The following is a 9829-nucleotide window of genomic DNA, read 5'->3' as shown; positions in this document are numbered from 1 at the left end:
AGGAAACCCTACTCTTTTCATAAGCCCAGATAAGCTGTCCTCCCCCTCTTCTCCCACAACTATCCCAGTGTTTATTCATGCATTTACCCCCAAAATACAGAAAATCACAAACCACCTTTATGAACTTTTATAGGGTAGTAAGTTAAAAATGTTATATAAAGGTTATAGGTTTATAACCTTTTTAGGCCTGGCTCAAACCATAAAGTCAGCAAAATCAGAATCAAGCTTGAAACTCTGAAGACAATATGAAAATTTAATACACTAATCTTACATGTCAAGTCTATGCTAACATATAAATTCCATAAACTATATAAAAGACAGGCTTTAACCACTAATTCTAATTGTTCCAACTTTTATGGATTCAAGTCACAGTCTCAATGCTCATTTAATACAGGTTTCTGAAGTCCAGTTCAATAACTTTCTCCTTCATTCCCTAGTGAAGAAAATATCTTTGTGAAACTTACTTCACTGATGACACTGGCACACAAGTCCACACATACAAGTTTATACTTCCGAAAACAGGTAACAGTTCACTAGGCATGTTGATGAAACTACGTTTTAGGCAAAAAAGACTGGTTGACACAAAATTCATAGTGTACTTCTAGACACAGAGTACAATGAAAACTTTATATTCAACATCTCCAAGGAGGTCAATTAATATTCAGAAAAACTCTGTAACATGTTTCAATAATCATAAGAGGAAAAAAGAATTCAGAAACATTCTAGAAACTTCTCTAGACCTTTCAATCAATTTTATTTATATGCAAAACCAAGAGAAACTAAAAAAAAAAAAAAAACTAAAAAAAAAAAAAAAAAAAACAAAGCTCCTCCTGATGCTAAAGCTCTCAATTTACTGACAGGCAAATGGCTTCATGCTGCCACTTAATCTCATTTCTTGCATAATGCCCTCTAATTAGCATATCAAAGTGAATTAATACTTCTAGGGCATTAGCAATGGGGAAATCTGCTCCAGGCTCACAATAGCAGTTAAGAGAGAGCCAAGAAATCCTCAAAAACACCACAAACCACTTTGCATTGCAAAACTGTTCAATTTATTTATCCTCTCTCTCTAAACACTTTTACCGCACACTGTTTTACTACTGTTCACCAAACAAAATGATAATTGCCAAAGTTACCAGCATCTGTAATGCCTGTTTAGAATCTTAATTTAGATTATGTTGCAGATAATTTCTATATGCAGCCATTTGTTCTATTATAAATGTTAATATAGAGACAGTGGAAATGTTGACATTCTCAATTAGTTAATTTGAATTTGAAATAAAATTTTATGGGATTTTAAAATTTATGAATTTTGTAATGTAAAAAGCCACCTGCTGGACTCTGATGTCTAAGAAATATGCTTTGGAAAACTGATGTTACCACATAAAACAAAACAAAACAAAACAAAAATCATTTTGCCATAACATATGTTGAATCTCCCAAATAATGATTTAAACATTGTGAAGAACCATCAGTATTAAAAGGATTACATTGTATACCAATGCCTCATTAGTATGAACACATAAAAAAGGTCACTCTTCAAAACAACTTAACACTTTTAGTGCACTTAAATGGAAAGAAATCAAGAAATACAACACTTTCAACAATTATTTTTATCTGTAATTACTTTTTATTGTTTTTGGTACAAATCAGCCACTATGATGCAGTCCCAAAAAAAATACTGTGCCAATTCGACACATTCTATCACCCCAATTTCTTTACTAGATACACTCAAATTTAGTGCCAAAGCAAACTAGTTACCAGTAAAAACTACAAATTATATTCATGGACTATGTCTATGAAAAAACTAATAACGAAGATATTCTGGCTGTAATTCTGCCAACAATGGAGATAATTAGAATCAAGTGTTGAAGATTAATGAAATTTATTTTGTAATATGTTCTGTGTCTAAAGGCATAAAAAGATGGTGTGCTTTTTCAATGGCTTATTCAAGCATCACTTATTAATTTATTTGCTAAATATAATGCTAACACCTAGTTCTGATAGCAATTCGTTTGTCTAACTTCTATAACTTAGTAAAAAAAAAAAAATCTATAATGGCCAGGCCTGAAAAACTTTGACCAATTTATGCTACACAGTGATGTAAATTATTTACTCTCTTCATACTTACAGTCTCAAATGGCCTCCTAAAGTAGAGCAAATGCTTGAAAAGGTCAACATGGGTTGGGGGGCGGGGACCTGCAAGCTTTGTTAGTCAGTTACCACCTAAATCATGCTGATCACACTGATAAATGGCTAAAACACAAGCCTGCTGAGAAAACAAATAAAACATTATTCTCATAGTGTCAATATTGAAATAATAAGTATCTAAAGATGTTCATGCATACATGAAAAGGAGGAAAATAATCCAACTCTTTATTTCACTTGATGTGTCAGTGCTGATGGATTAAGTATTTTTCTGAATAGATATGTCAAGGTGTAAGTATAAAATAAAGTTATGACTGACTTAAGGTGTGGTTCAAGGAATGCAGCTTCAATTCTTACAGTCTCACTTCATGTACTATAATTACATCGAATAGCATTCCACCATAACGTATCAAAATACAAATAAGCCAAATAAGATATTAATTTAAATTTGCCTTGCAAATAGCCTCTCACAAAATTTATAGACAGAAATCTAAAAGTATAAACAAAATGAATGAGAAGGAAAAGCATCATAGGGTGAAAAGGGTACACAGGTATATTTTATGAAAACTGGCAGACTAGTGAGCATTTTGGGGTTTACCAAAGCTTCCCTTGCCAATGCACAAGTATACTTTTTAACTAAAATAAATTTATGTAAATTAATGCAATAATACAACATAGTAAAATCCCCAATAAAATACCAAAACTACACAAATATATAATAAAATGATGTTCACTAAAAACTGAGGCACAAAAGAATTCCTGCACAGATCAAGTTAGTATTGACAAGAAAGTTCAATATATTTTTATTGGGAAGAGACAAAACAAAGAACAGAGTTGGAAAACAACTCCACATTTTAAGATAACACCTAAACCAGATTAGCAATGAAAAATTCTTTCCAGTATTTCTACAAATATATTACACATATTATTTGGTAAGAATGGGAGAGAAACAAAATTAGAAAAATATCATCTTTTTTACAATCCCCCTCAAAATCTACAAAAGTTCCAGTCAGCTCTACAAATCTGTAAAAACTAAAATATTGATAAAATGTTCTTAAATTGCTCTAAGGAAAAAACATTGATAAAGTAATATAATTTATGATATTTCCGAGATATATGGACTTTGTATTTTTTCCTGCTTGATCACTTAGTATTTCCAATGTAAACAAACCATAATATCTATCACAATTGATATGAATTTAAGACATTAAAGGTCCAATAAAATTTGCTTCAAAAACTTTGGGGAGGGTAGGAGTTACAGCAAAAATAAGATTGGCCAATTGTTGCTAATTGTTGAAGGGAAGCAATGAGTTGACGGGGTGGGGATTTACGATTCTCTTCTTTCCGTATGCATCTATGTTCAAAGTTGCCCACGACAAAAAAGTTTTTAAAAAATCGAAAATAAGCTCATTAAAACCATGTGTAGAACAAATGGTGATATTACATGGAAATATTGCTAAAGCAACTTAAAAATGTATAAATAACTGGGTCATATATAACAATTTTCAACTTTCTTGCTAAATTTTTACTTGATGGAAAATTCACTTGGTTTATATACATTGAGAATTACAGAATTACACAATACCATACAAAAGAAAAACATAATAAATTTTTACAGGGAAGCCTTCAAAAGAGAAAATAGACCAGAAAAACAAGACTCCAGTGGGTCTCTAAATCTGTAGGGTCAGAATTAAATAGAGAGAGAGGGGTTGACTCACAGTACTGCCCTGTCCCTCTATGTCCCTAGTCACAAAGCAATAAAGATAAAAGGTTAATCTCACATCAAATACTAAAAACATATAAAAACTCAGTTGCAAGCTACAGTCTTGATTTCATTGTGATATCTAAAATTCTTATGACTCTTTCTAGGGGAGTTTCCCTTAAAAGTACAGCAATTTTAATAGTCATTTTCTTCTTATCCTTAAACATAAAAAATACTTCAACCAGCCCAACCAGCCAAGCAGGCCTTTCTCTTCCCCTGCGGACACCTCCTGCAGTAGAGAAGTTCATTAAGTTTTATGATCTTCCCAAGTCAGTCCTGCTTATAAGCCTCACAAAGGCTACAAATCTGGCAAACCATCATGTATGCCATTAGACATTACTAGTAAATGAATGCTATTTAGGGTTTGTGGTGGCAATAAATCAGAGTTTGGTTGGCAGCTATCAACATGGAGTATTTTAACCTATCGTTTAGAAAGGAAAAACTTGTGTTGATTTCTTTTAACACACAACGTTTTTTCACAATACTATGATTCCAGTTATATAGTAAAATATTGAATTTTCATCAAAAATAATTTTTTGTTGAACCAGAACCTTTTCCTTCATTTAAACAATCATAATTAAGGGCTTTGGAAAGAAGGCAGATTAGAGAGTTGGAATATTTCACAAAGGAAAACACTTCAACAATCAAGATGAAGGAGTCCAAAAAGGAGGGCATACACCAAAAGAAGGAAGCAGAGGAGCAGATCTGGCATCGAGGATATTTATTAAGAGATGGATGGTTAAATACGGTTGAAAAAATCAGGAGAAAAATCTTTACATTTTAACGATTATCTCACTGGTCGGTTGCTTACTTAGTTTAACACGGACAAATATCTTGATTCTAAAGCCTGTAACTTTCCAATTGCTTTTGAACTGCATAAATATCACAATTCAGCAAGAAGATACATTTCTGCCCAAAAATAGTTGTATAAATTTTACAAAAGAAAACATTTTCAAGGAAAAGCAAGCATCTTACAGTAAAAAGTATACTTTCCTTACCTCTGAACAAGAAAATAATATAATGGTGGTAGATTACTCATTTATCTCTCAGAAGGGAAAACACTTTCCATATTTGGTAGGGAGAAAAAAAGATGTTTTCCAAACTAAATCCCTCATGTGCATCAGAACTGGCAGTGTTCACTGCCTGATCAGAAACCTCAAAATCTACTGGCAGATCTTTACAAATACGTGGAATCTTACAAATGATTTTGTCCTATTTTAGAAGTAAAGCACAACCGAAATGACATTACCCACTGAAGTGACAGTTCCCCCACCCCACTGTGCCTCCACTAGTCAACCCCCTACTCCTCCATTATGCAGAAAAGAGTCATCACACAATGTTCTGGTTTCCATTCACAAAGAACTAGGTAAACTTTCTCTATATTATAAAGAATGAATCTCTGGATACAATACTATCAGACTAAATTAAATTATTTACAGAAAAAAGCATTATACAACATACATATATTCTACAATGCCTGTTCTGTAAGTTCATGGTGTCTCTGAAGCTTGACTATGGAAGCAGATGGGGAGGGGGCCCTCTGGAATTTGCTGCCCTGCTTTCTTTGCTTTGGAACACTACCGTCTACACAGCTGTTTTACTTCAAATTGAGGACTCTGAATTAAGCGTCCCTGTATCCTCGAAAACTGGTTTTGGAGGGTGAGATGGAGCTATGGGTAGTAGGGAGAAAGGAGAGGACAGACGGAGCTTCACCCCCATCAATCACTCAGTACTTAAATCCCATCCCTCTCCAGCTTAGAGAGGCTGGCAGGAAGATGCCTCTGCCCAGACAGCCGCCTTCACTCTTTGTCGGCTGCAGGCTTTTCACAAAAGAGATAACGGTGCAAACTTGGATCTGCTGGCCAAGGCACAAAAAGAGACTCCAATTTACAAGTTATCGCTGAAAGCCCCAGAAACAATTTTCAAAACACAAAAATTTCTTTTGTCAGCTACCTCTTGTTTCTTCAATGCCAATAGCCCTACCAAAGATCTCTCTGCCAGTAATCCCAGACTGAAAAGACTTGTTTCTTTCTGTAACTCACCTCTGACATGTGGCTGACTATACTTTCCTTTCAGAATGGTGTAACTAAGTTCTGTGCAAATAAGCAACTAGAGGACTTACGCTTCCTAATTGAATTCTGCCTGCTGCTAAATGTCTAAACATGAAAAGCAATTTGCTGGGTTTGGTCTCAAGCTGGCTAGGCCAAAACTTAAAAAAGGGGGGGAAAATACAAACCATGAGACAGGGGTGAGATGGGAGGAGTATTAATCCCTTCTCCCTAGTAATATAATGCTGTATGAAGTTGTATCAATCTTCATATTCACAACACAGTCAATGCCCCTGTGCTTAGCTGTCAGCACAAACTGAAGTAGAGCTCTGGTAGCAAGAAAAAAGCCACAGGACATTAAACAGCATCATCGACCAGAATTACAGATCTTAGGTTTTTAAACTAAGAATCTTCAGGATTTAACACTGGATGTCTGATTTTACAGTCAGATAAAAATTATCTACCATTTTAAATCACAACACTTTCTGAAGAGAGCTAAAAATCAACACAGAATACAAGTCAGTAATGTAAAATGCCTGTGGTTTTCAAAATGTAAAATACATCTTTAAAAAACACATCCATGCTATGTGAATGAAAAGCAAGAAAAGTACTCTTCATGTTTGCTGTTCATTACGGTTTGGCATTTATATTTAACAGACAGCAATAACTCGCCATCTTTTCTTGATTACTTTTAGGATCAGAATAGTATTGCAGAGTGCAAAAGCTGTTTAAAAGGCGGGCAATTGGCTTATCAGCCTAACAATTATATGCAGTGTACTATTAGTTGTACACGCAATTTAAATATCATCATATTTAACCTATACCCTGGGCTTTTTAACTTTTTCTTTTTTGCTTCAACTAAAAAATCCACAACTTTAAAACACAATATATCCAACACACAACCCAAAAATATGTACACGTATCTCAACAGTAAAGCTTGTTCAATGCACTGGTTAGCCATATACAGGGAAGATAATGCCAGATACAAACTAAAACATCTAAATTAAATCTCTACTTCGATTTGAGCCTTATCGCCTCAAGATAAAAATATTTTAAAATCAAGAAAGTCTGACAAAAAAGTTATATTGAAATGAATTGCCAAAAATTTGTCTAACATGTACCTGTAGTTTTCATTGGAGCACTTTCTGCAAAACCTGTCTTCTTTTATATGCCCTGCCTGGAACACTTCAAAACTGTGTAACCTACCATCTGTGGACCTTCTTCTACTTTATATATTAAGCACAGTTACGAGCGTAATGACTTCAAGACACGAAATTTAACAAAAGTAGTGACAGACGTAGTACACCACGTACACCTCAACACATTACCCCTCCTCGATTCTTAAAAGTAGTCTTCCCACCTCAAACACTAACTCAGCCATGCTACCGAGGTCTGTTCTAGGGCATCTATTCTTCAGTTCCTGGAGCTGAAGCTTAAGGCTGTCTAAGTAAAACAAAGTTCGGGCGACGCTGCTCCCGGGGACTCGGTCCCTGGCATCCAGTCTCCCGCTGCTCCTTTTAGAAACTGACACACAAACAAGGCGAAAGGAGAGGGGAGAGGGCGGCTGGCGCTCTGGGCCCCCTCCCGGCCTGCGGCCAGGAGCGGCCGCCTAGAGAAGGCGACCCAGCTTCGGCCGCACCTACACTTCATTCAGGACCCGGAGCGGAATCTGAAATCGACTCCAGATTTATTGCAGTTTTTTCTCAAGATCAGGAGGTGGGAAGGAGAGAATGATCAAAGATGGCGGTGCCCAAAAGCAGCAGCTCGCAACTGGAGAGTGGAAGAGGAGTATCTCCGACCCCACCTCGGGGGCGTCCAGGCCCACTGCCGGGGCGCAGCGTCTTACCTGTTTTCTCTTTGATCTCACACAGGACGCTGAAGAGCGCGGGTTTCATTCTGTGACAGTTCAGGGCATGTTTCCTACAAAACAAATAGCAAAGCACAAAGGTATTAGCATCACCTATGGAATAATATGGCGCCTTCCTTTAAGTTAGACCCAAGACTTAATTCCGGCCCGCGATTTCGGAAGGCTCTTTGGAACAGCGGCAAGTCAACAAAAACTCAAGTTGACTAGTTGGCGACAGCCGGCAGGCTCCGGCGCCCAAGGCTCCAGCCCGGAACGCAGCGCGACCCAGCTGCGCGCCCGGCAGCAGCCTCGGCGACCGCAGGGGCGCGAACCCGCGCGGGGAGCCGCGCTCCGGGGACAGGCGGCGGCGCCCCGGGGGCGGGGACGGGCGCGGAGGGGCTCCCGCGGTCGCGCTCCGCAGGCGGAGCGGGCGCGGCCGGCCGACCGACCCCGGCCGGCGGGCGGGTGACAGCTCGGCAAAGTTTGCGCGGCAGCCCGTGCTCCCCGCGAACTTGGCCGCCCGCACCGGGCCCCGCCAGGGAACCGCCCAGCGCCCGCACGCCGAGGTCGTCCCGCGGCCGCGACTCCCGGCCCGCGGAGAAAGTTGCACTGCCCTGGAGCGCAGCCCGCGGCCCCGGCCCGGCAGCGCGCGCGGGGGTCCAGGCGGGAGGTTTAAATCCGTGCGCGGGGGGCCGGGCCGGGAGCGGGCCGGACAGGGCGAGAAAGGGACCGCACAAAACCCGCGCGGCGCCGAGTGGCTCCTGAGCCCCGGGAGCAACTTTGCCGACTCCCGCCCGGGGCGCGGGGCGCGGGCCAGTCCCCCCTCCCGAGGCCCGGGCGCCGGCGGGTTTTCGGAGAAAGTTCCCGGCCGGAGGCTGCGGCCCCTTGCCTCGGGCAGCCACCCCGGGGCCCCCGACTCGGCCGCGGGCCCGGCTCCCGCACACACACACAAAAGATGCTTTAATGAGACGACACCAACTTTGCTTGCGCCTCGTCCAAGCTCTGGTCGGTGATGGTCATGATCTGGTGGAGGATGTCGCCGATGTCCTGCTTCCTGCCGTCGCCGTCCGCCCCTTCGTGGCCGTGCGGGGGAGGCGGCAGGGCCATGCCCCCCTGCACCGAGTGGCCGGCCAGGTTCACCCCGGCCAGAGTCTGCAGCATCCTGGATTGATCGTCCATCCCGCCGCGCGCGGGCGGGAGCGGGCGGCGGCGGCGGCTGAGGCGAAGGCTGAGGCGGCGGCGGCGGCGGCGGCGGCGGCGAGGGAGGAGAAGAAAGAGGGGGAGGGGGAGGGGGAGGCGGCCGCGCGCTCCCCGCCCGCGCGGGGAGGGGGCGGCCCGGCCGGCCGGGCCCGCGGCTGCGGCGGTGCGGACCGGCGCCCGGCTCCGGCTTCCGCCGCGGCCGAGGCTGGGGAGAAGCGGCGGGCGGAAGCGCCGGGCTCCGCGGCGGTGGCGGAGGCGGAGGCGGCGGCGCCCGCTGCCCTCACGCGGCCGCCGCGCCGCCTCCTCGCCGCCGCGCGCCCCGCCGGGCGGCCCCGCGCAACTTGCTCCTCAGCGCCGGCCGAGTTGCCGGGACGCCCGCCGCTCCCCGCGCCAGCCTGCGCACTCCCTCCCTCCCTCGGCCGCCGCCGCCGCCGCCTCGGCCGGGCGGGATCCGAGCCCCGGCGGCCCCGGGGGAGGGAGCGGCGGCGGCGGCGGCGGCGGGCGGCAGAGGAGGAGGAGGAGGCCGGCGGGCGGGCGGGCCGCGGGGAGTGAGGGGGACGGAGGAGGAAAGTTTGGGAGCGGGCGGGCCGGCGCGGCGGGGGCGCGGAGCCTGGTGGAGGGCCCCCGGCGGGCCGCGCGGCAAGGCGGACAGCAGATTGATGGGGCGGGAGAAGTCGCCGCCGCCACTGCCGGAGCCGCGCACCCAGCCAGCAGCCGCCGCGGACCGGGCTCGGAGGCCGCTCGGCTGAGGGATTGACAGGCTGCCAGTGCCACTCACTCACTGCGGCCCCGGCGCCCGGGGGGAGGGGCGGGGGCGCGCGGGGG

The 9829-nt window shown here is 43.9% G+C and overlaps 1 protein-coding gene across 3 annotated transcripts in view; it reads right to left on the bottom strand.

Moving 5' to 3' along the window:
* Positions 1-9112, bottom strand: part of PBX3 (PBX homeobox 3) — a 227656-nt gene extending 218544 nt beyond the window's left edge. For 2 of the 3 annotated variants that reach the window (XM_051855254.3, XM_051855265.3), the window contains exons 1-2: positions 8784-9112; positions 7805-7878 (exon numbers count right to left, since the gene is read on the bottom strand). In XM_051855254.3, coding sequence (XP_051711214.1) covers positions 7805-7878; positions 8784-8983 — 274 coding nt within the window. In that variant the 5' untranslated portion in view covers positions 8984-9112. The remainder of the gene's footprint in view (positions 1-7804; positions 7879-8783) is intronic. The other variant, XM_089302719.1, reaches the window with a different exon arrangement.
* Between the last annotated feature and the right edge of the window lie 717 nt (positions 9113-9829).

Source organism: Oryctolagus cuniculus, chromosome 1, assembly GCF_051225735.1.
Source record: "Oryctolagus cuniculus isolate XC-2025 breed Fujian yellow rabbit chromosome 1, ASM5122573v1, whole genome shotgun sequence".
NCBI lineage: Eukaryota > Metazoa > Chordata > Mammalia > Lagomorpha > Leporidae > Oryctolagus > Oryctolagus cuniculus.
The sequence above is the reverse complement of the archived record's forward strand: the minus strand, read 5'-3'. Positions and strand labels throughout refer to the sequence as shown.